This window comes from Salvia splendens, chromosome 9, assembly GCF_004379255.2.
Source record: "Salvia splendens isolate huo1 chromosome 9, SspV2, whole genome shotgun sequence".
NCBI classification, from domain to species: Eukaryota; Viridiplantae; Streptophyta; class Magnoliopsida; order Lamiales; family Lamiaceae; genus Salvia; species Salvia splendens.
In genome coordinates, this window is record NC_056040.1 from 9,158,556 (window position 1) to 9,186,211 (window position 27,656).

The 27,656-nt window shown below is 36.9% G+C and overlaps 6 protein-coding genes, 1 long non-coding RNA gene and 1 other non-coding gene across 8 annotated transcripts; 4 read left to right on the forward strand and 4 right to left on the reverse strand.

Moving 5' to 3' along the window:
- Window positions 1-2,927: 2,927 nt before the first annotated feature.
- Window positions 2,928-4,171, forward strand: LOC121748216 (chlorophyll a-b binding protein 4, chloroplastic-like). The gene is made up of 2 exons (XM_042142445.1): window positions 2,928-3,280; window positions 3,482-4,171. The coding sequence occupies exons 1-2, from the start codon at window positions 3,075-3,077 to the stop codon at window positions 3,837-3,839; spliced, it is 564 nt and encodes a 187-aa protein (XP_041998379.1). The 5' UTR covers window positions 2,928-3,074; the 3' UTR covers window positions 3,840-4,171.
- Window positions 4,172-5,504: 1,333 nt separating this feature from the next.
- Window positions 5,505-7,410, reverse strand: LOC121748217. Its single transcript, XR_006039411.1, has 2 exons — window positions 7,052-7,410; window positions 5,505-5,750 (listed from the first exon to the last, which is right to left on the reverse strand). It is a non-coding gene; the product is annotated as an uncharacterized LOC121748217 (long non-coding RNA).
- LOC121749950 lies at window positions 6,693-6,780 on the reverse strand. Its single transcript, XR_006039752.1, has one exon. It is a non-coding gene; the product is annotated as a small nucleolar RNA R44/J54/Z268 family (small nucleolar RNA).
- A 1,629-nt stretch (window positions 7,411-9,039) lies between the features above and the next one.
- LOC121748215 (chlorophyll a-b binding protein 4, chloroplastic-like) lies at window positions 9,040-10,425 on the forward strand. Its single transcript, XM_042142444.1, has 3 exons — window positions 9,040-9,391; window positions 9,597-10,012; window positions 10,105-10,425. Exons 1-3 carry the CDS (start codon window positions 9,186-9,188, stop codon window positions 10,233-10,235), a joined length of 753 nt encoding a protein of 250 aa, XP_041998378.1. The 5' UTR covers window positions 9,040-9,185; the 3' UTR covers window positions 10,236-10,425.
- Window positions 10,426-11,459: 1,034 nt separating this feature from the next.
- Window positions 11,460-12,209, reverse strand: LOC121747485 (probable calcium-binding protein CML47). The gene has a single exon (XM_042141524.1). It carries the CDS (start codon window positions 12,141-12,143, stop codon window positions 11,580-11,582), a length of 564 nt encoding a protein of 187 aa, XP_041997458.1. The 5' UTR covers window positions 12,144-12,209; the 3' UTR covers window positions 11,460-11,579.
- Window positions 12,210-15,445: 3,236 nt separating this feature from the next.
- Window positions 15,446-18,113, forward strand: LOC121749847. Its single transcript, XM_042144499.1, has 4 exons — window positions 15,446-15,840; window positions 16,710-16,748; window positions 17,388-17,472; window positions 17,777-18,113. Exons 1-4 carry the CDS (start codon window positions 15,484-15,486, stop codon window positions 17,857-17,859), a joined length of 564 nt encoding a protein of 187 aa, XP_042000433.1. The 5' UTR covers window positions 15,446-15,483; the 3' UTR covers window positions 17,860-18,113.
- A 687-nt stretch (window positions 18,114-18,800) lies between these two features.
- LOC121748590 (STOREKEEPER protein-like) lies at window positions 18,801-20,083 on the forward strand. Its single transcript, XM_042143046.1, has one exon. It carries the CDS (start codon window positions 18,879-18,881, stop codon window positions 19,920-19,922), a length of 1,044 nt encoding a protein of 347 aa, XP_041998980.1. The 5' UTR covers window positions 18,801-18,878; the 3' UTR covers window positions 19,923-20,083.
- A 3,968-nt stretch (window positions 20,084-24,051) lies between these two features.
- Window positions 24,052-26,418, reverse strand: LOC121748918 (cyclic dof factor 1-like). Its single transcript, XM_042143493.1, has 2 exons — window positions 26,126-26,418; window positions 24,052-25,443 (listed from the first exon to the last, which is right to left on the reverse strand). Exons 1-2 carry the CDS (start codon window positions 26,267-26,269, stop codon window positions 24,364-24,366), a joined length of 1,224 nt encoding a protein of 407 aa, XP_041999427.1. The 5' UTR covers window positions 26,270-26,418; the 3' UTR covers window positions 24,052-24,363.
- Between the last annotated feature and the right edge of the window lie 1,238 nt (window positions 26,419-27,656).

Genomic DNA, 27,656 nt, shown 5'->3' on the forward strand with positions numbered 1-27,656 from the left:
GATGGGCTGGGCTAATCATATTAGGGTGTCCACTATAAGGTATATAGTGGACACGCCCAATAGCCCCGCCCCAGTTTTTTGTCCATAGCCCCGGATTTTTGTCCATAGCCCCAAAATTCTATTTCCGCCACTATAGTGGACACCTCCAATAGCCCCCAAATTTTATAATCAATTTTCATTTTATTAATGTTTCAAGTAATTACGAACAAATTTATCGGGATATACGTACGTAGAAGAAGTCGACTATACGAATTAAAAATAAAAATAAAATTTCACTTTAAATTAAAATACAAATTAAAATAAAAATTTGTATTTAAACACACTAATTTCAAAATTAAAATTAAAATTACACACTACATTGAATCTAATACAAATCACTACCAAGTTTACACAACGCCACCACCTCCCCTACGTGCCCACACTTCTTCAATCAAATCCGCCTGCAGTGTGTTATGTGATGTGGTCCTGCGCATATCCGCGAAGCGTTGGATCAAATATTCATTGCTCCGTGGTACGCCCATCTGGATGGGCGCGGAGGCGACACCGTGACTTGTACTTGCGCCCTCTTCCGGTGCCCATCGCTCTGCCGCAAATCCTTCATCTTCTATTATCATATTATGCAATATGATACAAGCTAACATAATATTGGCGACATCATCTTCGTGCCAAACTCGTGCCGGACACCGTATAATAGCCCACCGCGATTGGAGGACACCAAAAGCCCGCTCAACGTCCTTCCTAGCACTCTCTTGTTTGTGCGCGAAATATTGTTTCTTCGGTCCTACTGGCTGGCGGACAGTCTTCACGAATACGGGCCACCGAGGATATATTCCATCTGCCAAATAGTAGCCCCTATTGTACTGCGTACCGTTGGCTACGAAGCTGATATCTGGTCCCTCACCCCGGCACTCCTCGTTGAAGAGCGGCGACGACTGAAGAACATTGATGTCGTTGTTCCTAACATTCCTGGGAAGCCGTGCACCGCCCCGTGCATATCCAGTAGGCGCTGACACTCATCCGGTTTGGGCTTCCGTAGAAACTCCCCACCGAAAATTTCCCGGATCCCCTTACAGAACTGCCTAAGCACTGTGAGGCTAGTCGTCTCACCCATCTGTAGGTATTCATCGAACATGTCCGCTGGTCCGGCGTAGGCAAGCTGTCGGATTGCAGCGGTGCACTTCTGTTGTGTGGACAGCCCGATCCGGCCAGCCGCATCACGCCGGAGAGTGAAGCATCGGTAATGCTCAGCCAAATTCGTCGCTATATAGTTGAACAGCCGCTGTGACATCCTGAATCTCCGGCGGAATATCTCGGGTGGATAACGGGGGTTATCCACAAAGTAATCATCCATTAAACGTTGGTGAGCACCGACGTGGTCTCGTGGGATTGTCCGCCGCTGAGTAATGGTGCGAGGGATCGGATCCTCCGCAGCCTCCGCCTCGTCTGCAAAATCGGCCGCTACCTGCTGGGCGGCCTGGTGTTGCATCTGTTGAAGCAGAGCATTCCAGTTGTCTCTCCACATATTGTTCATTTCCGTCCCAAATTTGTAGTGAGAGAAATTTGTATAGATGTTGTATTGGAATGGTGTGAAAATAATGAATGGAGTGGGGTGTATTTATAGGTGAATTGAAGTGTAAAAAAAAAAAAATTAAAAAATCGGAAAATCGCCAGCCGCGGCGGTTGTCCTCCGCTATAGGAGGCGCGCCTATAGGCGCGGCTATAGGGACGCCCGCCGCGTCCTCGCCCCGCACGCGGCTATCCCGCATCCGCCGCCTCCCTCCCCCCTCGCCGCGTCCACCTCCGAGGCGGACACCCCCTTCACTATGATAGCCGCGCCTTCCTTCTCCCTCCGCCCTCCTTCACGCCGACCGCCCCGCCTTACCCATAGTGGACACCCTTACTATGTATTTGCAAAAATGTCCCAGTAGAATAATGTAATTAATATATTGCCGAGATGTCCCTGGCCTGGAGTTTGGGTTTTTGATTGATTTTCTAATTTCAAACTTTTACTTACATATGTGGAGTAGTATTAACTATAGATAGTACTATATGAGAATTTTACATGTAATTTATTTCTTCTTTAAAATATTTCCATTAACAAAGTGCCACAATAGGGTCAAAAACATCGTTTTACCCTTGAAATGATGTGTAAAGTCGCATGTCTACCACAATGAAAACGAAAATTGTTTGTGGAAATTACTAAATACTATATTTAAATCTGTTTTTTCTGAATTTGAGAAGGAAAAAATAGTTAGAAGATTGTTGAGGATTGTTCGGTGGTGTGGGCTTCAAAATAAGATTTGGGTAGGTTTTTTTTTTACGAAATATAGGCTTCATTTTTTAGGACAAGGCCCATTATCTATATTAACATTATGGAGCAGTATATTTTTGACATTGCAAATTTATCATAATTTGTTTAAATTATAGCGTCGTCTACCTAAGTGGCAATTATTTTTTGAAGTTAGCAATTGTTTATATTTTATAGAAATGAAATTATGCTACTAATTGATCCAATAATATGAAAGGAATAATATAAAAGAATATATGAAATTTTTATGTATTTACATATAAATGCAAAACTCCATAGAAATGTTTGTTTATTGAAATCCTATTATTGTTTTATTACAAAAACATATACTACTTCATTATCTAATAAAATATGGAAATTGGGAAATTTTCACATACATTGGTGACACGAGCCAATCATATATCATCCACAATATTTGACAAGTGTCACAAACCAATTGGTAAATTATACGTATATTCCACATGTGCGAGATCTTTTTTCCTAAGATATCAAATACTAACACTAAACCACATCTAGATTGTAGAAAAAGGGTCCCTCATGATATCTAAAATAGCCAACTCATGTATGAATAGATTTATGGATATGCCAAGAAAGATAAGGATAACAGCAATGGATTCCCATTGGCTATTCCAAACTTCACAAACAAACTAACACCACAAACAAACACACACTATAAACTCGTACACAAAAACATTCATTTCTACCTCCTAATAAACAATACAAAGCAAAACTTCTCAATCTCATTCTTGCAAGTCGGATAAAGAAGATGGCAGCAGCCACTACACAAGCCTCCATCACCATTCTCCGGCCGTGCTCATCCAAAACCCGGTTCTTAACCGGCTCGTCCGGAAAATTGAATCGGGAAGTGTCAATTAGGCTAGCTGTCTCATCCTTCAGCTCATCACTCAAGGTTGAAGCCAAGAAAGGCGAATGGCTACCCGGATTGCCCTCTCCAACTTATCTTGACGGCAGGTGTGTTTGCTTAATCGAGCATAGCATGATATGCATTCATTATGGCTATATTTGGCGTATTAGGCCAATTTGATTGGGTAGATAACTTCTCTATTTTGGAGTCATATGACCTATAATAAATTAAAATATGTTTTTCTTATCATGTTTTGTCTTATCTGTTTTCTCTAAAACTAACATAGGATTTTATTATGTTCTCGTTAGTCTCGCAGGAGACAACGGGTTTGACCCGTTGGGACTCGCCGAGGACCCAGAGAACCTTCATTGGTTTATCCAGGCTGAGCTCGTTAACGGGCGGTGGGCCATGCTCGGTGTAGCTGGAATGTTGCTCCCGGAAGTCCTGACCTCGGTCGGGCTCATCAACGCCCCAAAGTGGTACGACGCTGGGAAGGCCGAGTACTTCGCCTCGTCATCAACACTCTTTGTGATCGAATTTATCCTATTCCACTACGTCGAGATCCGGAGGTGGCAAGACATCAAAAACCCAGGAAGCGTCAACCAGGACCCGATCTTCAAGAGCTACAGCTTGCCCCCAAATTTTGATATTTCTCATGAATTTTAAAATTGGTCTAAAAAATCATAAACTTTATATTTTGTTTGTTATTTTCCATGGCAACCCAAGTAAGACATCTTCGGCAAAAATCTTATTATAAGTGGGAAACCATGAAATATTTATGATATTTTAGATTATTTTTTAAGTTCGTTACGAGTAGGATAAAAATCAACGTGGAAAATCACGTTGATTTAATAGTGCCAAGTAGAATAAAAAAAAATGCACGAGAGTTGGTTAGATATGGTGATTGACCTGCCATGGGAAATAACAAACAAAATGTAAAGTTTGTAATATTTTAGACCAATTTTAAAGTTCATGGAAAATACCAAAATTTGATCAAAGTTTATGATTTTAGAGACCAATATCCATTTTTTAAAAGTACTTATTCTTAACCGAGTTTTATATTCGTCTTTCGCATTCATAGGTAGTATGTGAGTATGTCATTATTTTTCTTGTGAGTCTCACATTGAAAAGTAGTACAGAAAATAACTAGAACGTTGTTGGATGTTACAGTTAATCTGATTCGTCTTCTCAATAAAACAAAATTTTATAGTATACTTAAAAGGCGAAAAAGTAACAAAAGTCGAGCATTATTAATTATTAATAGAAACAATAACAAGTTGTAAGAAACTTCCTACTATCTAATAAGGAGGAAAACGAAAAGGAAGACACCTCCTAAGTTTGAAGCTCAACAAATGATAATTTAAATATTGTTGACTGCAAAATGTCGATATGTAACACACATTTTGTGCATGTTTTGTTGAATGGGAAAATTCTAAAGAGAGAATAATAACATGGACCGAGGAACATATTCTACAAAAAAAATGAGAAACAGAAGACACATGTATAGATATTAAACGTATAATTTTATACTAGTTGACATAAATTTAATCAAGGAACATATATATATATTAAACGATTAAATAGTTTTTGGCTTCAATTTAAAATTAGTTTGGCTTCAATTTACTATCGATATTAAATTTTCAGTGCACACAACAAAAAAAAGGCTAAAGACAATTTTCAAAATAATTAAATTTGTGTTTCTAAATATATCACCAACGCTTAAAAAGAGTCTTTATTTTTTATGCTCCAATTTCAAAGGGAAGCATCCTAAAAAGATTAATATATTTTGTTGTCAACTTAGGAAGTCTTTCTTTTGCATCCCAAAATTGTGGTTATTTTTCAAAATTTACGAATACATATAATTGCATCTCTATTTTTGTGTCCTTAAAATACACTGTAAGTTTTTTTTGTAATATTACAACTAAAACAATTACACACAATATTAGATCCAATCATATTTTGAACTAGATTAAGATAATAACTTAATTAATTATAGTTGATTATGAATGAATATAATCATACTACAAGACAAAATAAGCCCATTAGCCAGAGCCTGTGTGATAGGTACTCTACGTATATGCTCAAGTGTAGAGAATATGAAAAGACAAAAACATAGAAAGATTATACTTCGGATATAAATTTCTACAAAGATTTTCTAACTTTATTCTACAAAACTATTGTACCATAAATTATTTCTTCTTCACATCAGAATATGCATGAATATCGATAGTGGGGAATTCGAACTATAAATCTGATTATCATTGGAGTCACGCAACACATCATGTAAGTTGTTGTGACTAAATGCTCAACTTACTATATCATTAGAAACGATTATCAATAAGAAAATAGAACATTATTAGAATGAAGTACATGATTATTTTAATTGAGACAATCAAAGCATTACACCAAATATAAGCATGATAATTGGGATGTTTAGTATCCTATTTAAGTCATGTGTTTGATGACTTTGTTATTAAACAGGATGACCCGGTAAAATCATTCCGAGTTTCACGCGTACAACTTTTTTGGGCAAATCCAATGATCCGAATCCTCCTTTCATCGCGCGAACCGCCCCCCCTGTCGTTTACAACATGACAACTAAGATTCTGGACCACATGGACAGGCTCGTGGGAAAGAAAACACATCAGATGCGCTCAACCAAGTCCAATTTTATGTTCATATTGCTACCAAACACTCGCAATGTGTTTATTATATAAACACAAAAAAGCTTGAAACATACTTTATCCCAATAATCTAGCTAATGACTTTAAGGGTACCAATCGCACAGACATTTGAAATTGGGCTCCCCTTTGAACATTTCGGGCCGCCTAAGGATTAGCAAAAAAAATGGGCTGCAATTTACTGGGCCGAATGATGTGTATTGATTTGAAGATAGCTAAAAATATGATCTTCCCTCATCATAGCAAGTTACAACAATTCCCATTCCCAAAGTGACAAATGAAGTTAACTTTACTTACCTGTTTTGTATTCAACGATTTCAAATGAAATATTTTTTTCTTGTGAGAACAAATTCAAAGGAAATTCTCCCATACAAGATAGTTTCTTTATAAAGTAGTGTAGATTATTTCGTATCACAACATTTATTGAGATTATAAGATGCTTCGAAAGATTGTGAAATGAGTGGATGAAGAGCAAGCCAAGCCAAGCCTTCATTTGAAGTAGAAGTTAATTACAAGGATGGAATTGGAGCCAATGCAATGCAATGCAAAGCAATAATTACCAGGCTTCAACAAAACCACCATTCAAATCTCCGTTCTTTTTTAGTAATCATCAGACAATGGCCGCCACTCTCAATCCAAATCACCAATAATATCATACTACAAAAATAAAAAAAATTCGAAAGATACCAACAAAATAAATTGAAAATGGTTTAAATTGGCAGATTGCCTCAGAGGTAGTGACAATATTGGTACATCATTGGCAAACTGACTTTGGATTAAACGAAAAATAAAATGTTTAGCTCTCAAAATTCAGATTTAAAACCCAACAAAAATTCAAATTGCATCAGAGAGATTCCCATTAGACTATTCAATCATTCCCCTAAAAGATCTCTGATGTCCCTGTCTGTTTTAGCATCACTAGCAAATGATCAATGAACGAAACCCCTCAAATCATAGAAGAAAAATGAAGAGGATTAGGAATTTTATTTATTTAAGGCTCAGATGAATATACTTTACACATTGTGAAACATCACTCATAGTATATTTAACACCATCATCGGCGGATGGAAAATCAAAGAAAGATCACTTTAAAATACAAGAATGTTTGTACTATATCGCAGCTAGACAAGATAAATTGAGCAAAAATGAGAGACGATCGAATTTAAAATAAGAATAATCGAAGATAGTGAACATCACCTATCACCAAAAGTATGAATCTGGGCGGCGGCGGCGGCCTAGCATTACCGACCTTGGGGTAGAATTCACCTCCAACCATACTGCAAATCACATCCCAAATTGTGTGTTTTTCCGTTTTTTCAACAGAGATACACAAAAGATGCAGTTGCTACTGCATTTCACTTTTTGAAATTTCTGAAAATTGCACTTGGCTCCCTCATGCTTTTGTATTTTCGAATGGAAGCAAGGGCTTACCAGGTTTATGGAGGATTGTTGATTGTTGAAGAGCTTGGGCAGAAAATTTTGAGATGCAGAAAGAACCAGAGAAGGGAACGAAAAATTAGAGAAAGAAGAATAGAGAAGAAGAAGATTGCGGCGCAGGGGAAGATAAAATTAGGTTTAAAATTCAATTAATAGGGAGTATAATATATTGATGGGCTGGGCTAATCATATACTATGTATTTGTTTTTTTGTACAAGTCATGATTCATTTAGGCTATGAAATTGCAAATTTTGAAATAATTAGTTGAAATAAAAGTTTTGATTAAGTCGTAATATTAATAGTTAGTAATACACTGAACTTTTGATACATATATAATCGTAATATTAATAGTTACTACTAGTGTATTTTTTATTGAATGTATAATATATTTTATATTATTATAAATAATTGTATTAAATTATTTAATTATATTTGAAAAATTATTTTGACAAAGTGTTGTGGGTTAATGTGTAATTTAAATAAATATATAGGTAAGATTGAAAAAGTAAAAAACGTAGGTGATTATAGAATATTCTTTTGGATTTGAGTTTGGTGTAAATAGTTATAGTAGAATTACTGTTTGATATGATAGAACTGGAAAAATGAGTTTGAGTTCAGTGTAAATGGTTGAAGATGGATGACCTTAGGATTTCGATTTTGCAAGTGGAATGGAGGGATTTTATACCCACAGTAAAAGAAAGACTATTTGCAAAAATGTCCCAGTAGAATAATGTAATTAATATATTGCCGAGATGTCCCTGGCCTGGAGATTGGGTTTTTGATTGATTTTCTAATTTCAAACTTTTACTTACATATGTGGAGTAGTATTAACTATAGATAGTACTATATGAGAGTTTTAAATGTAATTTATTTCTTCTTTGAAATATTTACATTAACAAAGTCCCACAATAGGGTCAAAAACATCGTTTCACCCTTGACATGATGTGTAAAGTCGCATGTCTACCACAATGAAAACGAAAATTGTTTGTGGAAATTACTAAATAGTACTATATTTAAATCTGTTTTTTCTGAATTTGAGAAGGAAAAAATAGTTAGAAGATTGTTGAGGATTGTTCGGTGGTGTGGGCTTCAAAATATGATTTGGGTACGTATTTTTTTTTCCCGAAATATAGGCTTCATTTTTTAGGACAAGGCCCAATAGCTATATTAACATTGTGGAGCAGTATATTTTTTTAGAGCTGAAAATTGACATTGCAAATTTATCATAATTTGTTTAAATTATAGCGTCGTCTACCTAAGTGGCAATTATTTTTTGAAGTTAGCAATTGTTTATATTTTATCGAAATGAAATTATGCTACTAATTGATCCAATAATATGAAAGGAATAATATAAAAGAATATATGAAATTTTTATGTATTTACATATAAATGCAAAACTCCATAGAAATGTTTGTTTATTGAAATCCTATTATTGTTTTATTACAAAAACATATACTACTTCATTCTCTAATAAAATATGGAAATTGGGGAAATTTTCACATACATTGGTGACACGAGCCAATCATATATCATCCACAATATTTGACAAGTGTCACAAACCAATTGGTAAATTATACGTATATTCCACATGTGCAAGATCTTTTTTCCTAAGATATCAAATACTAACACTAAACCACATCTAGATTGGAGAAAAAGGGTCCCTCATGATATCTAAAATAGCCAACTCATGTATGAATAGATTTATGGATATGCCAAGAAAGATAAGGATAACAGCAATGGATTCCCATTGGCTATTCCAAACTTCACAAACAAACTAACACCACAAACAAACACACACTATAAACTCGTACACAAAAACATTCATTTCTACCTCCTAATAAACAATACAAAGCAAAACTTTCTCAATCTCATTCTTGCAAGTCGGATAAAGAAGATGGCAGCAGCCACTACACAAGCCTCCATCACCATTCTCCGGCCGTGCTCATCCAAAACCCGGTTCTTAACCGGCTCGTCCGGAAAATTGAACCGGGAAGTGTCAATTAGGCCAGCTGTCTCATCCTTCAGCTCATCACTCAAGGTTGAAGCCAAGAAAGGCGAATGGCTACCCGGATTGCCCTCTCCAACTTATCTTGACGGCAGGTGTGTTTGCTTAATCGAGCATAGCATGATATGCATTCATTATGGCTATATTTGGCGTATTAGGCCAATTTGATTGGGTTGATAACTTCTCTATTTTGGAGTCATATGACCTATAATAAATTAAAATATGTTTTTCTTATCATGTTTTGTCTTATCTGTTTTCTCTGAAACTAACATAGGATATTTTTTATTATGTTCTCGTTAGTCTCGCAGGAGACAACGGGTTTGACCCGTTGGGACTCGCCGAGGACCCAGAGAACCTTCGTTGGTTTATCCAGGCTGAGCTCGTTAACGGGCGGTGGGCCATGCTCGGTGTAGCCGGAATGTTGCTCCCGGAAGTCCTGACCTCGGTCGGGCTCATCAACGCCCCAAAGTGGTACGACGCTGGGAAGGCCGAGTACTTCGCCTCGTCATCAACACTCTTTGTGATCGAATTTATCCTATTCCACTACGTCGAGATCCGGAGGTGGCAAGACATCAAAAACCCAGGAAGCGTCAACCAGGACCCGATCTTCAAGAGCTACAGCTTGCCCCCAAACGAAGTCGGGTACCCGGGTGGCATCTTCAACCCCCTCAACTTCGCCCCGACACTCGAGGCAAAAGAAAAGGAGGTTGCCAATGGTAAGCAGCATGACTACTGCATGATGTCATTTTATACATACACGTGGCATGTATTCACATAGAAATGACATTTTTTGGTAATTCTTTTGCAGGGAGGCTAGCAATGCTGGCATTTTTGGGATTCATTATTCAGCACAACGTGACCGGAAAAGGGCCATTCGACAACCTGTTGCAGCATCTGTCTGATCCATGGCACAACACCATTATTCAGACATTCAATTAAGGGGTGATTGACATACACATGATGTAATGAAAGATTATGGTTTTTTTGTTAATGTTATTTATATTTGTTGATGCTTTGGACTGGGATTTGATTCGAATTCGTTAGCAAACGAGATGTTTATTGTACAGGATGAGATCATTGACACTTGTCACACTTCTTGAAGAAAAACAATGTTTCATTCATTGACTAATTTATTTTCTGTGGTCACAATTAAATCATTCATTTCCCATATTTATTTTCGTACAACTCAATATCAACTCATTAATATTTACATGTTGAAGTTTATTTAAGTATGCATATTCCAACGCCGTGAGATTTACAAATGTTGATGAATAAATATTTCCTCCATCCAGAAAATAGTCTTAGTTCTCTATTTTGGTCCGTCCCATAAAATTTGTTCACTTTTATTTTTATTAGTTTTTCTTTGTTATTAAGTGGACCTCTTTTTTTCTAACAATATTCCAATTATTTTTTTCTTTTATTTCTACTCCCTTTGCTCCCTGAAATTTTGTCACATTTTTCCATTTCCATTCGTCCTACAAAATTTGTCACATTTCACTTTTTACCATTTTTGATAGTAGACCTCACATTCCACTAACTTATTCTCATTCACATTTTATTATAAAACTAATAAGTACTTTAAAAGTAGGACTCACACTCTATCAATTTTTTCAACTCACTTTCCATTACATTACATAAAACCTGTGTCCGATTGAACTGTGACAAAATTTGGGGGACGGAGGAGTATTACTTTATCAATTTTACGTGAAAACGCGTGACTTTTCCAAAATCCATATTTTTATGACAATATTATCATAGAATGAAATTTTACATTAACCAACATATAACAACTGTCAATTGAAAACTTGACAAATCATCGTAAACATTAAAACACATGACTTTTCTGCTACAGCTTTTGGTTGAGAAAATAAGTTACGTAGATGGTTTAACATAGATATTCGAACACATTTTCCCGTTTGGTATTAATTTTATTTCTAGTAGTATTTAATTTCAATTGAAGAATCCATACACATAATACACCGTATCTCTTTCAAATGTAGCCATTGATAAACTAAATAATACTCCTACTACACTTTATATTTTGCACAATTTTACCAACACTTTGTTTAATATCCTTAATTTTACTTGGGAGACCATGATTAGAAATGTTTTTTGAAGCGTCAATTATATATTTAGAAATTAAAATTAGTGTCTCCATCAGAATAAAAAAATGCCGTTTAACATTTTTTTTCTCGTAGTACGCAATTAGTCTCCAATATGCACACAATGACAATCAGCCAATCACTATTAAATAAAAAAGTCAAGGCTCATAACCATCAACTTTCAACAAACACTTTCCTCCATGAGTTTCACAAACTCCCCAAAACTAATCCTCCCATCACCATCTTCATCAAACACCATTATCATCCTCTCACATTCTTGTTGAGACAACTCCACCAAACCTAATGAACTCATCACCTTCTTCAACTCCTCCGTGTCCACGAAGCCATCATCGTTTTCATCGAACACCCTAAACGCTTCCCTCACTTCGTCCAACAACGGCTCCGCCCTCTCAAACATGTCTTCGATATTCTCAATAGAGTCTTGGGAAAACGGCTTGTGATGAGGCAGCTGCAGATGCCTCATCACGACTTCAACGTCGTCGCTAGTGATTTTGGCAACGGGAGGAGTAGGAGGTAATGAGATGTTGCACTTGGTGGAGACACGGCTCGACTTATGAGAGAAGTCGAGGCGTGTACGATGCCATAGGAGATTAAACACGCGTCGAGAGCAAGAGGAGAAGTCTTGGAATGTTAGTAACAAGCTGTATGGAATGCACCATAGGATGAAAGATGTGGAATTGATGAGATTTTTTGCAGTGTTGGCGATGAGTGAAGTTGATGACATCTTTGAATTCGTCACTTTTTTTATAATTATTTTGAGCTAATTTATATTTGGATGGATTTTATTTGTTGGTAATGTTGTTGATTTATAGACATGGTATGGAGAGGAGTAAAATAATTTCTAGGAAGTTTCTTTGAAATTTAGTGTAAGCTTTGTTGAAAGTGAAGTGTGAGTGTATAATTACTATGGAATCTTTCCGGGTAGGTTGTGGAAGAAGGAACTCTATACATGTAGTTAAATTAATTAACTTTTAATTAGTGGTTAATCAGATAATTAATTGTTGTTTCCTACCTATGAAGCATGAGTAATGCTGAAAACGTAAATAGTCAATTCCTATTTTTATTTTATAAATTGCACAGTTTGGGTATTTCCAGTTACCGTGTTTCTTTTTATTTTTGTCTGATCGAAATGTGTAAAGAGAAATCTACTCATTGACTTGACTTATGACTTCTGGCAAGAATAGTATCTCCAAGACTCCAACCAATTGCCTCGCTCTTCTATAAGTTGATGCACTATTATTTTCCTCACAAAATAAATGTAAATTTCAACCGTGATTTGATATTGATATGGAAATAATTCTGATTGATATTATTATAATTTTTATCGTCAAATAAGTAAATTTAAAATAAATAAGAAAAAAATATTGGTGATATCGCTTAGGTGGAATCGATGATGTACCATATAATGAAAATAGTAAATAATAATAATAATAAAGTCATGGATGTGGTATTGTATTGTAAAAATAATTGTTGAACGGTTCAAAAAGTAAGACGCGGACGGGCAAGTGAGCTGAAATTGTGACAAAAATTTCGAAGATAGACTTAATTTTACTAGAAGTTACAACTACTAATGACTTGATTATAATATTTTGTAGGTTCACATAGAAATAGAGTCATTTCCCTAATTCCCCAACTTAAACACAGTAAAGAGATTGAGTGTGTCTATGATACGATTATATCTCCCGAAATATCTCCCATATCTCTATTAATATATTACCATATCTTTTCCGTATCTTTATTATCTTGTTCACCAAGTTAGGTTATTCATAGGAGTATTATAAATATGAGTCTTTGTTATATTTTGAAGGAATTATGAACTAAATATAATTTTCTTTATCGTTCCGTCTTTTATTTTTCTACAATTTACTTTTCCGTCTTTGTTCATCGGTTGCTCGACGGGAGAATCCCGCGAACGGACCTTCAATATCCGGCGAATTCTCGCCAATTATCATTGATACGGGTTTCTCCGTATCAGTCTAAAGTTTTTGCTCTTTAATGTTTAATAGGAGTATATTAATATACTACTTGTATAGGAAGAAATTTTGAAACAGAATATCCATCTAATGAAAATACTTATATAGTATTACTTTAAAGTACGTAGATGGTTCTCGTTGATGCCTTGGACTGTCTCAATTCCTTTCATGTTCATATTCACACCTTGTTTCACCTACTCTTTGATCAAATGATTTTGTTTAACATGTACTAAAACTCAGTTCTAAAAGCTTCTGCCTCCTGAATTTACATTTTCTCAATCTTTCTCCTATGCATACCTCAATTTGTACCTTGCCAATGCATGCCTTTATACTACCCTAACTTATCCACTAATACAAGACCAATTTGATCAGGCACGAGTTTAAGAACTGTTGTAGAAAGTGAGTGGAAAATATTAGTGTAAAATAAGTCCTACTTTTATATACTCCCTATTAGTTTTATATTGAATACGAGTGAAATAAAGTTAGTGGAATGTGGGGTCTAACATCGAAAGTAGTAAAAAAAAAGCAAATGAAACATTTATTAGTGGACAGACGAAAATGATATTATGGGATACTTATTGTTGGATAGAGGGAGTAATTTTTTATAAAAAAATGGAAGTGATCAAATTAAACCTGTAGCCCAAACCTTAATGTTAGAGTTTAGTGTAAACTCTAATCATGGTTTTTCCTTCCTCATTCATCATTACTCCTTTAATATAAACTAGCATTTTGTTATCGTAAGGGCAATTCATAGTGGTGCGGATGTCCCGGCGGACATCCCCGCGGACATCTCAAAAACACCCTCTGCCACATCATAAGGACTTCCCACCGCACTGCTACGTCATAAGGACATTCCACTGCACAGTGGCGGACATCCCGACGGACTTCCCACAATAATAAAAATTCACAAATTCACCAAATGTAACAATTTACGGAATTAAAATTTCGACACAAATACGGAGAAATTACAACCACTTTATTAAAAAAATATACATAGTACAAAAAATATATATAAAATTAAAAAATGGAAAGTCCGCGCGTCGTCGCAATGGCGGACGTCGGCACGGACGACCCGCGACGACCGCGCCCCTCCCGTGTCCGCAAGCCACGGGCGTGTCCGCCCCTCTCCGCCCCAATGCTGGACGTCCAGCGCGCCCTTCCCCGAAGCCTCTCCGACGTCCGCCGAGAAGGGCGGCATTGCGGATGCTCTAAGAAGAGATGCATTGTTAAGGTTGCTGATCTCATGTGGACATGTACCTTTTCAACTTTCAAAATGATAAGAGAACTTCGTTGAAAAAATTATTTTATTTACTGAAGTAACGCAAATTATTTTATTTTCATGTCAACTAAACCTTTAAATTTATATTTATTTATTTAAAACAAGGGATTATTAGTGTGTGAGTTGGCCGAAGGATAGAATGTTAATACCTAAGAATTTCGAGTACGCATCTACTGTAGCGCGACCTTTAAATTTATATTCATTTAGCCATTAAAAAACAATTATTAGTAGCACATAACAATCAAACTAAGTTATTCTTAAAAGGGATATTGACATCTAATATCATGCAACTTTCAAAAAGTTGAGTTTTTCACACGAACTTTGAAATTGACAAATAATATCATGAACTTTACCCCGAGTTTGTTATTTCCCACCAATGACAAAATTCTCACAAATAATATTATGATACAGATTTTTTTCGTAATTTCTCGACAATAATTTTGAGAGATTCAAGTTTTTCAATATTTGAAGATAGTTTTTCTTGAAGCACACCCTCCAAAATTGTTCTTCAATCTATTAAAATAACATGAATTTTTTTCATTCGTGGGAAAAAACAAATCCAGGGTAAAGTTCGTGAAATTATTTGTCAATTATAAAGTTCGTGGGAAAAACTCAACTTTTTGAAAGTTCCATGATATTAGATGTCAATATCCCTTCTTAAAATTAACGGTAAATGTTTATATGCTCCAAATCTAATTAAAACCAAAATTTTCAATGAAATTCAAAATTAATCCTTTTTGAACAATTAATCTTTTTCCCATCTGTTTTGAATAGTTATATGATAAGGCTGCTCACATATTTCATCCAAAACAATGAGTACAAATACCACGGCCGAAAACCGCCGGAAAACCAAAAAATCCACCCCTTTTCCCTCCGCCCGACGGGCCCGGCCCGACAGCCCGAACCGGAGGTCATCCCCTCCACCATCCGCAGCTGCAATCGTCGACGGAGACCTCTTCCTCCGAGAATTCGAGTCGCCGGAGAGCTCGAACCCTAGGAGCTTCCCGCACAGCGTGAAGCAACAATGCTGGGAAAAGGCCGAGAAAATCAAGGGCCGACACCCGGATAGGTGGCGCCGCGACGCCTTGGGCAACACTCTGTTTAGGAAGCTTGTCGGCTGCCCCGGTTGCCTCTGCCATGATTATGATCACATTATTCCTTACTCTAAGGTAGTACTAGCATTTTTAATGGCAATGGCTAGTAAATTAATTTCAATTGATTCATTTGAAACTGTGATTGATGGCTAATGGCTTGAGAAACTGACTTCATATGAGGATTATGATATTTTGTATATATAACTAACAGTGTGTAATCTTCAATGAAATTGGTACTCCCTTAGAGATGAAGTAAAAGGAATCGAGATTAACCTCGTTCTGTAAAAAGAGATCAAATATACAAGATTTATGAAAGGATCCTGATGAACAGGCATCTGTTTAAGTTGTTTTTAGTTTGTTTTAGGACCTGATGTGACACCATATGGTTAACCTTATCTGTAAAAGTTGTAATCTTGCTTGTTTACTTTGTCTCAGCTGAATCTGAGGCTCTGAAGCTCAGATTGTTAGATATAAGATCCTTATGTAATCCAGTTTGTTGATTAGGGCTTGTAACCGTCAAGTAGGTGGTCGGCAGTAACAAAAATTTCGTTGTACCTTGTGGATGGCGTGCAACAGTTCCTAAGTCAATCATTGCTAAAATTTTGAGAACTTCAAATAATACAGTTGCTTCTTTGTTCCTGATGTTCTGGTATTGCTTGGCTGTATGACATACTGAATTGCAACTTCTTTGGAAGAAAGAATAGATTTACATTATACCAATGAGGCCATAGTCATACTTGTATGTCGTTTTATCTTTTTCTTGTCTTGTATATTCGTATTGTCGTACAACACTACAGTATATTTGCATGGAAAGAAGTTTTGATCTTTTCTTGTATATTCGATGGTTGTTGTATGTATCAATATTTGCCAAATCCTTTTTGTTTCTTAAGGATTGTTATTCTATTTGATACTGCTTATGAAATTCAAGATTTGCATTTATGCAGGGTGGGAAAAGCACCTTAGAAAATTGCCAAGTGTTGCAGGTAATTCCCGCCTTCTTCATAAATTTGTCCAGAACTTTTTTTCTACATTTTTCTGATTTCGTTGTTAATTATTAAGAAGACGCCTTCTGTTCATTGCCTTAAGATGTTGCACTACTTGGTATGTGTGTGAATTCTACTCCTTTTATCTTCGAGTAAATGCTTTTCGTGATTCTATCTATACTCTTTGAGTTTATTGGAGAATAATATTCCCGCTGGCTGTTTTGTTTACATTTGAGGAAACATGGGGTATAAATGTATCAAAACAAGCATCTTGGTATCTCTATCTGGAAAAAGTTGGTTGATAAGTTAGTACTGCAGTTTCTTCCTTATGTTGATGAATATGAGTCTGATGCATTCCCTGCAGTGACGGATTACCTTCATATCTTAAAGTTTCTTTCCTCTTCTTATCTTAGTTATTTTATATATAGTGGATAGTGAGAAGACTATGGAGAAATTCCAAAATAATTTTTTTTGGTAAGGATGCAATGTTACCAATCAGTTATTTATGCAATCGTTTTTGGAGAAGACTGTCACCTCCAGCGAACCAATGTATCCTTACCAATGCATTGTTTAGTTTGATCATGGTAACTGTCAATAAATAACATGCTTTTTATTTATGCAATCGTTTTTGTTGCACAGGCAACTGTCAACCGATCCAAGGGAAACCGGACAGAGATATCCAAAAGTGAGCTTATTCGGAAGAGTGCTTACTGCCGGGTGTCAGGTATATGTGCACGCGCATTGTAACATTTTCTCTGAAACTATTAAAAGTGATATGACCAAAGCATGATAGTATTTCGATAAAATGTTAGATTCTTCTCTTGAATGCAATATGACATGACCTCTGGAGTTTTTGTTTTAAAGATATCTTGGATGCTGTGATTGTGATTGCAAAATATCATAATTGCAAGTGTATTAACAGCCGCGTGAAAGAAGCAGATTCGAGTATATGTTATTTCCACAGACCAACCAAGTGCCAGAGATTATTCTTTTGTATTCAATTGATGGCTTAATATGAATTGGTGCAGATCGGGACATGGACTTTCTTGAGCTGTCGTCCTATGGTAATATTCGTCGTGGTCAAGATTCCGGGGGATGTAAGATTCAGTAGTGCAGCAGCCATAGGTGGCTTACGATATTGCTAAGGAATTCGCGTACAGATGGGGAAAGTAATTCACTACCTGTCTTACAATGTGTGTATTCTTTAGACCAAATAGTTGATCGAAATTCTCGTTTCGTTTCTCCTACTGTATATTGATCGAGAAATCTGCGAGAAAATACTGCTAAAGACAGCGTGAAACTGTTGACTACATGCTTAAATTTGGAATTTGGTTGTGTTGTGTTAGCACAATTATTTAAAATGAACTTATTCGTCGATGTATTCTTAATCCAGTATATGTGAAATACAAAAATATTAAAGCAAAATAAGCTATTCTAAATTCAGAGTGGAAGTAAATGCAATAGATCGCGTAAGTTAAGTCTTTTTATTTAGTTAAAATGGAAATCAATCTTTTAATAGATTGATTTACTACATTTGATGATTTAAAATCAGTTTCAGATAAATGAGTAATTAATTCATTAAAATGAGTATTTGAAATAATTTAGAATGTGATTAGTTGCATACTTGAATAGTTCTATGACATTTTAACGGAGCAATATTTACATTGATAATTTAATACTCCATTACATTAATGAATGAATATACATATAAGTGTTATTTTAAGTCGAAACTACTCCACGCATGTAACTCATAGAAAGGCGAGAATATAGTTGTTTTTGTAAATACTTTTTTATGATAATAAAAGTAAAATTAAAAAAAAATGTATATGTATCTTTTAAATAATGAATAAAAAAATATATTTAAAGTATATTACTACTAGAATTTGATTTGAAGTTCGAAAAAATTACTATTCACTCGAACTACGTGTATTCGACTTGGGAAACATACATTAAATTTTTTTCGGGGTTTTGGGCGACAGTTGTTTTCCAATGAATTAGATGGAGAGTATTCGTGTGGTGTGGCACGATAAATAGGCTTATTATATCAACTCAAAAAAATTAAGTAAAACAAAGCGCACAACACAAGACTCCCACCCCACAAACCCTAGTTTCTCTCTGTGAAAAAAAAATATGCCTAAAAACCGTGAACCCGTGAAGCCAGTTGAGGAATCCGAATCGGATTCCAGCGAGGAGGGAAGCTCCGACGAGGAGTCCGACGCCGATCTCGACCCCACCCCTCCCCAAAGTAAACCTCAGCCTCCGATTCCCGCCACCAAACCCTCGCAGCCGCTGCCGCCCCCTTCTTCCTCCGACGAAGACGACTCCGGATCTGAAACGGAGTCTGAGTCCGACGCCCCGGAAGTTATTCCACTCGCCGCGAAGCCAGTCGAAGAGCCTCCGAAATCAAGCAGGAAGGCCAAATCCAAGCCCGCTGCCGATCCTGTCACTCCGGCGAAATCTGCCGCTGCCGCGAAACGCCCCGTTGAAGATACGGCCGGTAAGGATGCAAAGAAGCCGAAGAAGAGCCAGGCCGCCGAGCCGGAGACTACAGAGAAGAAGTCGAATATGTTCCAGAGGCTGTGGAGCGAGGAGGACGAGATCGTGATTTTGGAAGGGATGATAGAGTTCCAGAACAAGTTCAAAGTCGATCCAATTGCGAATCTGGATCAATATCACGATTTTATCAAGAAGAGTGTACAAACAGATTTCACAGATTTCACGAGGACGCAGTTGCAGGACAAGATAAGGAGGCTGAAGAGAAAGTACTTAAAGAGCAGGGAGAAGGATGGCAAGGAGAAGGCCTTCTCGAAGCCACAGGAGCAAATGGCATATGATCTCTCGAAAGCGATTTGGGGGAATGAGGAAAAGGGGGTTGTGAAGGTGATGGGGAGTCCGAGAGCTAATGGGAGTGTGATTAGGAGAGCCGTAGGAAAGAAGGAGGCTGATGATGGGAAGAGTCGGGAGGTGGAGAAGACGACGACGACCTTGAATCGGTGTGGGGCGACAATGGAGGAAAGACTTTGCATCTATGGGGAAGCCGCTTTTGGATCAGGGGATGTGGAGAATGAGTGGAACAAGCTGAAGGTGGAAGAGCTCAAGGTTTACCTCAAACAGTTGGAGGTCAAAGTAGCCCAAACCAAGCTTGTTTTGGCGGCCATGGAAAGCAAGGATTAGTAAGCCTTTGCTTGTTTATGGTCATCGACTTTGTGTTAGCATGTTTATGGTTAAAAACTCATCTTTTTAGTAAGCTGTTAGTTAATGTTTTGCTATTGAACTCTATGTTTTCTGACTATCTATCTATGTGAGTACCATTTATATGCATTTATCTTGCTTTATTGTGTGTCTTTCCATTTTCTATCTTGGTTTGAAATAAACTGTGCCAACAACAATTGAGTGTTCTTGTAAGACTTGGGAATAAATCATGTTATATGTATAAAGTAGTAGACGTTGATTGTGAATACCCAAATTGTTGTCTACTTAGATGCTCTATTCTTGAATTCAAGTAGATTTTCAACTCGCCCCAGTTGCAGAAAATCATCAAATTTAGGCCTAGTTTTCTTAAGTAGGTAGCCACATGATTTTCAGCTGAGTTTGAAGAAGAGTGATAGTTTAGCCCTTCCCCTGCAAACACACCAGAAAAAATCAGCAAACCCAATTCCGTTGCATGAAAAATCAATAGCCTTGATGAAAAACGAACACCATCCGAACTCTCTTGCCTGACTGAAAATGTCCTTCCACATCAACGCCACCACTCTCAACCACATCCCTCCATCTAAACAATCTTAGGTGAATTGTAGAGAGTTGGGAGAAAAAGAGATGGAGAGTCTAAGGTTTGTGGCTAAGCTTACTGCATTAGGAGCCTGGTTTCAACACCTTGAGCCATTGTGGGAATTCATACATGTTTTTTTTCTCTTGTAGTGGGCTTCTTTTAAACATTCTTGATTATCACCATGTCTCAGGTAACGCATTTTCTTTCCCACTGTCTGTGCTTGTGATTTGAGTGAAGAAACTTGATGGGGTTGTATGCAAGAATCGCCTTAATTTGTTGTCAATTTAATACACCGTGTTTGAACATATGAAAATAGTGGTTTTGTTTGCGTTCTTCCCCTGATTTTGTTGGAAGTGCTGGTGTGTATGTGGGAGATGAGGATAAGAATGAAGGGGATACGATTCCCAAATGAGAAAAACTGTTTTTCCAGCTTTTCTTATTGAATGTTAATATATGCATATGCTTTGGCAAGATAGCACATCCAGTTCCACCCTAGGAGGCAAAGTTTGATGACGCGCATGCCAGATAATGGTTGCCATTCACGGTGCGCCACAGCCATGTGACAACCCACAGCAACTCATTAGAAACACGGCATTAGAAGGGAAAAATAAAAATTCGGAAATGAATTCAAACAACATATAGAAGGGGAAAAGAAAATCTAGGAAAAAAATTCTGACACATACTGAATAACTAGTTTGGTGTGTATAAATTGCTTAGCAGATGGAGCAGAATCATGGTAAAAGCCTTGATCTGTCTCCAAATGACAATCTCCTTCGAGTGGCTGCAGCGGTTTCTCCAGCGAGGTCTGACCCTGGAAGTTCGGGATCCAAGTTGTACCCCGTCCTTGGAGTGGTCATGTCCTTTGCACGCTCTCAGTAGTAATGGTCCGACACTCTGCCTCCGACTTGGCTGTTAGAATCGGGAATCGGTAATTGTAAAATTGGAACTTTTAACTGGATCGATTGGCATATTCGTTGATCCAGTTTTGAAAACTAACCAATGTTTCTAGTATTTATTGTCTGAACTTCCGATTTTTGATCATTTTTTAAAATAATGAATATGATATTGACAATGTTTGTTAAATAAATTACGAATTTCAAAACTCAAAGCTTTAATTACTAAAGAAACTCTTAACATTTTCGGGATGACTTTTTGTAATGTTAGTAGCATTGACACAAATGAACTCGACACTTACGTTAAATATTTACAAATTATATTTACATTTAATAGAATAGTACTCCTAACTAATTACTATACAAAGTATAAGTAATGAACATATCCTAGATAATAAATTTACAATTATAGAACAACACAGTTAACCATGAAGCTAGGAGAAATGCAAGAATTCATAATTTGTCACTTGACATAATAATAATAATAATAATAATAATAATAATAATTATTATTATTATTATTATTATTATTATTATTTTGAGTTTATATTAGAATTTTACTACGAGTTATGGAGTACTAATATATAGTGGCAAGCTTCTTGCATTTTTCCTTGTGAATATCAACCGAGTAGTTGTGAAACACCAATTGCACGATTAAATGATAAACAACAAGAGAAGAAAACACAGCGATTACGTGGTTCGGCTCTAGGCCTACGTCCACGGGCAGGAAACTAGTGTATGTATTTATTGATCACTCAATGAAAGATTTACAAGAACGCTCTATTCCCTCGGAGATTTACAGGTGAAAATATTCTCAACTTGCTCGAAGTCAGCCTGCTCCGAGAGCACAAATGCACAGCTGGAAATCTCTCTTCTTCACTCGATCTCTCTGGAATTTTGTTGTTCCTTTCTGAATGGAAGAATCGTTGCTTCTTAAATGAAGTTAAGCTCGATCAATTCAGCTCAACCGCTAGCCTCTTCCCAAATTCTGTTATAACCGCCAATCCAACGGTCACTTCCGGTTTGAGTCCAACGGCTAGTTTCTGGAAGTGCTTTCTCCAAAAATGAGTCTTGATCTTGATCAGCTCAATACACTAACATTCCTATTGCTAGGTGGATAGCGTTGGTGACACTAGACTAAGTTAATTGTCCAAAATAGAAAATACTAGAAAACTATGGGCTTATTGGTCTTCGAAACCATATTGGTCTAGATAGTTTACATCTAGACGATGCCCACGGTTCCGGAACCTCCGGTTCCGTTTTTGGATATTGTTGAACCGGAACCGAACCGCGGGGGTGTTTCGCGGTTACGGTTACGGTTACTTCCTTTTTTACGGTTTTTCACGATTCCGAACAGCCAGGTTTCCGGCGGTTTCGGCATGGTTTCACGGTTTTTCGGTGGTTTTTTGCGGTTCCGGTCTTAAACCGCCCGGAACCAGCAGTTCCGGCACGGTTTCGGTTCCGAAATTTTGAAACCTGAACCGAACCACGGTTCCAAAAGTGACCGAACCACGGTTTTAGTTCGATTTAAATCTCACGGTTCCGGTTAGGAACCGGAACAGCCGATTATGGTTCCGCGGTTAACCGCCCGAACCGAAAACCTTGGGCATCTCTAATATAGTTAAAGAAAAGCATACTATTTGTCTTAAAACCATAAACTTTGGGCGTTAAAAAAAAACATACTAATTGTCTTAAAACCATAAACTTTGGGCGAATTTTAAAAGTAATCTTAAAAGTTAGTACAAAGTTTAAGATTTATGTTAATTTCCTATAGCAGGTTATTCTTCATTGAAATATCTACAAAATGTATTTTATCCTATTAGACACATACTATTATTCAATGTCAGAATTTAAGGATTATAGTGTGGAAATGAGTTGTTTCATGTATAATCCAGACTAAGTCACAAATTTGAGAGATACTCCACCATAATTCGCTTACGTTTTTTAGTTTTAAGATACATATATACCTTAAAAAGTTATTGAAAATGTGAAATGGCACAATAAGTTATTTACATTTTATGAAGGTGGGAATTTTGTGGACCCTATACACGACAATTAGTGTAATACAAATGGTCTACATTTGCTCAACAAGAATAATATCCCAACTTTCTGATGCAGCCAGTTCACATGTTTTCTTTTCTCTCCCAAAAAGCCTAAACAGTACATTTAATTTATTCGTTATTACTAGTACTATTTATTGATTTATTGAAAACTCGCAAATGTTAACATCACAAAGCCATCTAGGAAAAAGACCCCTTTAGGTGGCTTGGTTGCCAACCGTGTAAAGTAATTATCTTAATTATCCATTATCATGAACTGATAAATAACAGCACAAAATATTTTCGGCTTTTCATTTGAGTATCATTTCATGTGCATGTTGAAAATTCAAACAAAAATACAATAATTTTTAGATAGGACGATGGGGTCAATTAGTATAGATTTTCTTTCTATCTTGGTTTCACCCTTTTGGTTGGATGTACATAGATAGGATTATCTTTCTTTCTCTCTACTATAAAAAGTAGTAATAATCTTTTTCAGATTCTTGCTTTTTTGCTAAAATCCAGAACTCAATTGGAAATTAGTTGCAGAAGGAAAAATCTTTTATGTTGAAAGATCACAAGAAAATGGAAAAAGGGATCCCTTTTGTTTTAAAAAATAAAATTAGGTACTACCATTGTTTTATCATTTGCATCTACACATTTCGACACTTATTATCACTCTCCCCATTTGCACTCTCTACAAATTTTTGTACATAAATTCACACTAATCATACGTAAACAATGAAGTGCACCAACGTTACAACAAGAAAAGGTGGAATTTGAAGAAGAAAAAAATCAGCACTCTTCCAAGGGAGAAATCTTGCAAGAAAATCGACATTTTGATATGTCCTGCAAAACAATCTCCCAGTGTACATTACCAAACTCACTAGGCGACTGTTATGTAGATGACGACGTTAGGCCCCCTCTTGGAAGGTAATGGAACGCGACAAGGCAGCCGGATTGGCTTGCAGTGCCGGTGAGGTAGAGATCATTAGCTTTTTCTCGTCGCCCTTTGGTTGCAAGGCCTTGAACAAACCTTCCCTACTAACCGAATCATACTTGATCCCGAGTGTTTCCCATATAGAACTCTTTGCAGCCTCCTCTGGATCATCGATCCTCAGTGTTTTAGGAACCAAGATCGAGCTTTCTGAATCCCTCAACTCAGAAAGCTCGAGCCCTGGCGAATTGCTTGGCTTAAGCAATTCGCCATTTCTCGAATGTTTACCTAGTGGAGAGTTGGGGCCGGAGGTACTAGTCGTTTGGTTTGTAGCCGGAGGGGTTGTTGGCACCCACGACACGTCCCAAGGATTAGGCGTGCCACAATTCCAATACGGTGCAGGATAGACCGGCATTGGGTAGCCCGGGGGGCAAATTGCCGGGAAGGGTAGGGCGGGATTCCAAGGAATCGGCCAGGCCACTCCCGGGATGTAAGGAATAGGAAACGGAGCGCCATTCAAATTAGGCACGACGAGTTGTGGTAGGCCATTCTGGACCACTTGTGGCACAGAACTGGATATTGTAACGGATGATCTCATCGAACGATCATTCTTATCGTTTGTAATCTCATCGGGAGCTCTCTTATCCGAAAGATTCACAACCGAGGCCATGGACTCACATAAGGTAGCATCAGGGCTGAAGGAGAGGACAGTGGCGTTCGGCCCAAAAAACGAATCCACCCTAGCCTTGGAGGCCGAATTCTTGTTCTTGCGGCGGCCAGCCCCTACCGCAACGTTCCTCATGGTGCCGCCGGCGGTCCAATACCTCTGGCAGCTCTTGCAAAAATGGCGAGGCTGTTTAACATTGTAGTTGTTGTAATAGCAAAACTTGGTGTCCATGCTATTGCAACGAGGGCAGGGCAGGATCTTGTCCGGCTTCTTCAGAGCCTCCTTCTGCTGCCCGTTGCCCGCATCGGCTTCCTCGTTTCCCGACACGCCGGCGACAGATGGCTCCTCTACATTTTGATCCCTAGTTTCACACTCTTCTAATTCCTGATCCTAAATAATTTGGATTGAACAAAGATACTTATCTCAGGATCTATATTACAAAAATAATAAAAATTGTGGAGCATTTAGTTTAGCCAATTAGGAAAAAGATTATACTTCCAATTTGGTGAGACAACAACCTAGGAATCCGAATATGTTAGAGAAAGTGTTTTGGAACTTTCCAGATCACCTTTTAAGCTAACCAATGGTTCCAAAAGGATTTGAAAAAGAAGAAAATCAAAGCAGAATCAAATACTTCTAGAGCAGCAGGATGCAGGGGATCAAATTCTTTAATCAATTAAAATTTGAGGCGGAGAAAACATGAAAAAATACCCACCACGAAAATAAAAATAAAAACTCTCAAGTTATGATTAATCGAAGAGAGAAGATAGGATTCAATCAGAAAGAATTGGAAAAATGTTAAACTATTGCTAACATCCTAAAAAAGCTAGTCATGGTTCTTTTTCTAAAAAAGGTACATTTATAATGAAGAAAACTCCAAAATTCCCAAATCAAAATTAAGTATAATTAGGTTGTGTAATCATATTTAGAAACACAGATTTTATTTGCAGAAATTTATGTTGTGAATGTCTATGCATCTGGGGTGATTTAAATTTCAAAAAACACCTCAAAATCTGAATATATTATATGATTGGTTTGTGTCAGTGTGAGAAATTTGAGAGTCATTGATTACCTCATGAGCATGCAGTTGCTTTTCATCATGAAGCTCTTCCAAGCAGCGGTCTACGTCGCCGTTGCCGTCGGTGGCTGCGACAGCTCCGGCGTTTTCCGGTAAGACGATCTTGCGGCCAAAGAGCTTGATCTCCGGCTCCTTCATATTTGGTCAACAAAATCTTGAAAATGAACAAGAAATAAGAAAAAGATAACAAATGGGAGAAATGAATAACAAAGAAGAAAAAGATAACAAGAAGGCTGTGTTGGCAATGCTTAAGTTTTTAATGAATAAATTGGTATCCTAAAATCAAATACCCCTTCCCTTCCACACCCCAACTAAATTTTGAGCCCTACTTTGGTGGGGTCGGAACACACGAATTTTTCGACTTTATTAATGTAGTACTATTTTATACTCCTCAAATTTCAGTGTAAGTTTGAGGGTTAATTGTTCCAAATAGCACAACTTTTAATCATACGATGATTAACAATGGTTCTTTTAATATAAAATACCCATGTTTTTTTTAAAAAAAGTTCGAAGAGTGTTCTGAGCAATATAGGTTTGCAATCGAAAGATAGAAATTTTATGAATACAAAAAGTAAATATATGGGAAAGCGAATCATATACTCCGAAATAAGCATGTCTTTAACTAGCTTGCTATGGAACTACTTTGACACATGTAATTAGACTAAACCATAGCTTAATTATATGTAATTGAGGATTACATTTGTTTTATTCACTTTCTCTGCTTAACACTTCAAGAGTGTATTATACAACGTAGATGAGATAAATAAGTGTTAAAAATCTCTACTCATTGATATAATATCCACACAGATGCGCCGTCAAACTAAATTTTAAAGCATATAAACACTAATGTTCCATCCCAAAACTATCATGTGAACCGTTTTAGACTTTTAACAGTAGAGTTTCTAATCTCTAATTACTCCTAAATTGGAATCTATAGAGAAAGGGAATGACCTTATTTACATAAAATAAATAAGAAATTATTGTAAGCAAAAAAAAGGGAATGACCCAACTGTAATGTGACTATACGAAGAAAATACCTAACCCCAATGGAATAAAGGAAGTATATCCATATAAAAGAGGACTTATCTATAATGTGACTGTACGAAGAAAATACCCAACCCTAATGGAATAAAGGAAGTATATCCATATAGAAGAGGACTTATCTATAACGTGACTCTACGAAGAAAATACCCAACCCCAATGGAATAAATGAAGTATATCCATATAGAAGAGAAGTTATTGGTCTTCTCTACACCAGAATATTTATAAGATATCACTTTTATTAAAATAATAATGAATACCATTATCCGTATGCAAAAAGAGAGCTACTACCAGTTTTTATACCATAAACAATGATAAACCAAATATCTGGTCTCCCCCAATTCCTATATATGAGAAAAAAAAAGATTATAGAAAATGATTATCGTGGGTGCCACGTGGGCAAGGGGGCAGAAAGTTTAGAGCCACAAGTTTTGTAGGCGGGGACCACTGAGAAATACATAAGCTAGATTCGGAGTTGCACCGA

Bases quoted from the DNA above. Each gene is read 5' to 3' on its own strand.
- LOC121748590 (XM_042143046.1), top strand. From the start codon at position 18,879: ATGCCTAAAAACCGTGAACCCGTGAAGCCAGTTGAGGAATCCGAATCG.
- LOC121748216 (XM_042142445.1), top strand. From the start codon at position 3,075: ATGGCAGCAGCCACTACACAAGCCTCCATCACCATTCTCCGGCCGTGC. The intron at 3,281-3,481 runs GTGTGTTTGCTT...TGTTCTCGTTAG, and splicing joins CCAACTTATCTTGACGGCAG to TCTCGCAGGAGACAACGGGT.
- LOC121748918 (XM_042143493.1), bottom strand. From the start codon at position 26,269: ATGAAGGAGCCGGAGATCAAGCTCTTTGGCCGCAAGATCGTCTTACCG. The intron at 25,444-26,125 runs GTAATCAATGAC...CAAATTATTTAG, and splicing joins AGCAACTGCATGCTCATGAG to GATCAGGAATTAGAAGAGTG.
- LOC121749847 (XM_042144499.1), top strand. From the start codon at position 15,484: ATGAGTACAAATACCACGGCCGAAAACCGCCGGAAAACCAAAAAATCC. The intron at 15,841-16,709 runs GTAGTACTAGCA...GCATTTATGCAG, and splicing joins ACATTATTCCTTACTCTAAG to GGTGGGAAAAGCACCTTAGA. The intron at 17,473-17,776 runs GTATATGTGCAC...GAATTGGTGCAG, and splicing joins TGCTTACTGCCGGGTGTCAG to ATCGGGACATGGACTTTCTT.
- LOC121748215 (XM_042142444.1), top strand. From the start codon at position 9,186: ATGGCAGCAGCCACTACACAAGCCTCCATCACCATTCTCCGGCCGTGC. The intron at 9,392-9,596 runs GTGTGTTTGCTT...TGTTCTCGTTAG, and splicing joins CCAACTTATCTTGACGGCAG to TCTCGCAGGAGACAACGGGT. The intron at 10,013-10,104 runs GTAAGCAGCATG...ATTCTTTTGCAG, and splicing joins AGAAAAGGAGGTTGCCAATG to GGAGGCTAGCAATGCTGGCA.
- LOC121747485 (XM_042141524.1), bottom strand. From the start codon at position 12,143: ATGTCATCAACTTCACTCATCGCCAACACTGCAAAAAATCTCATCAAT.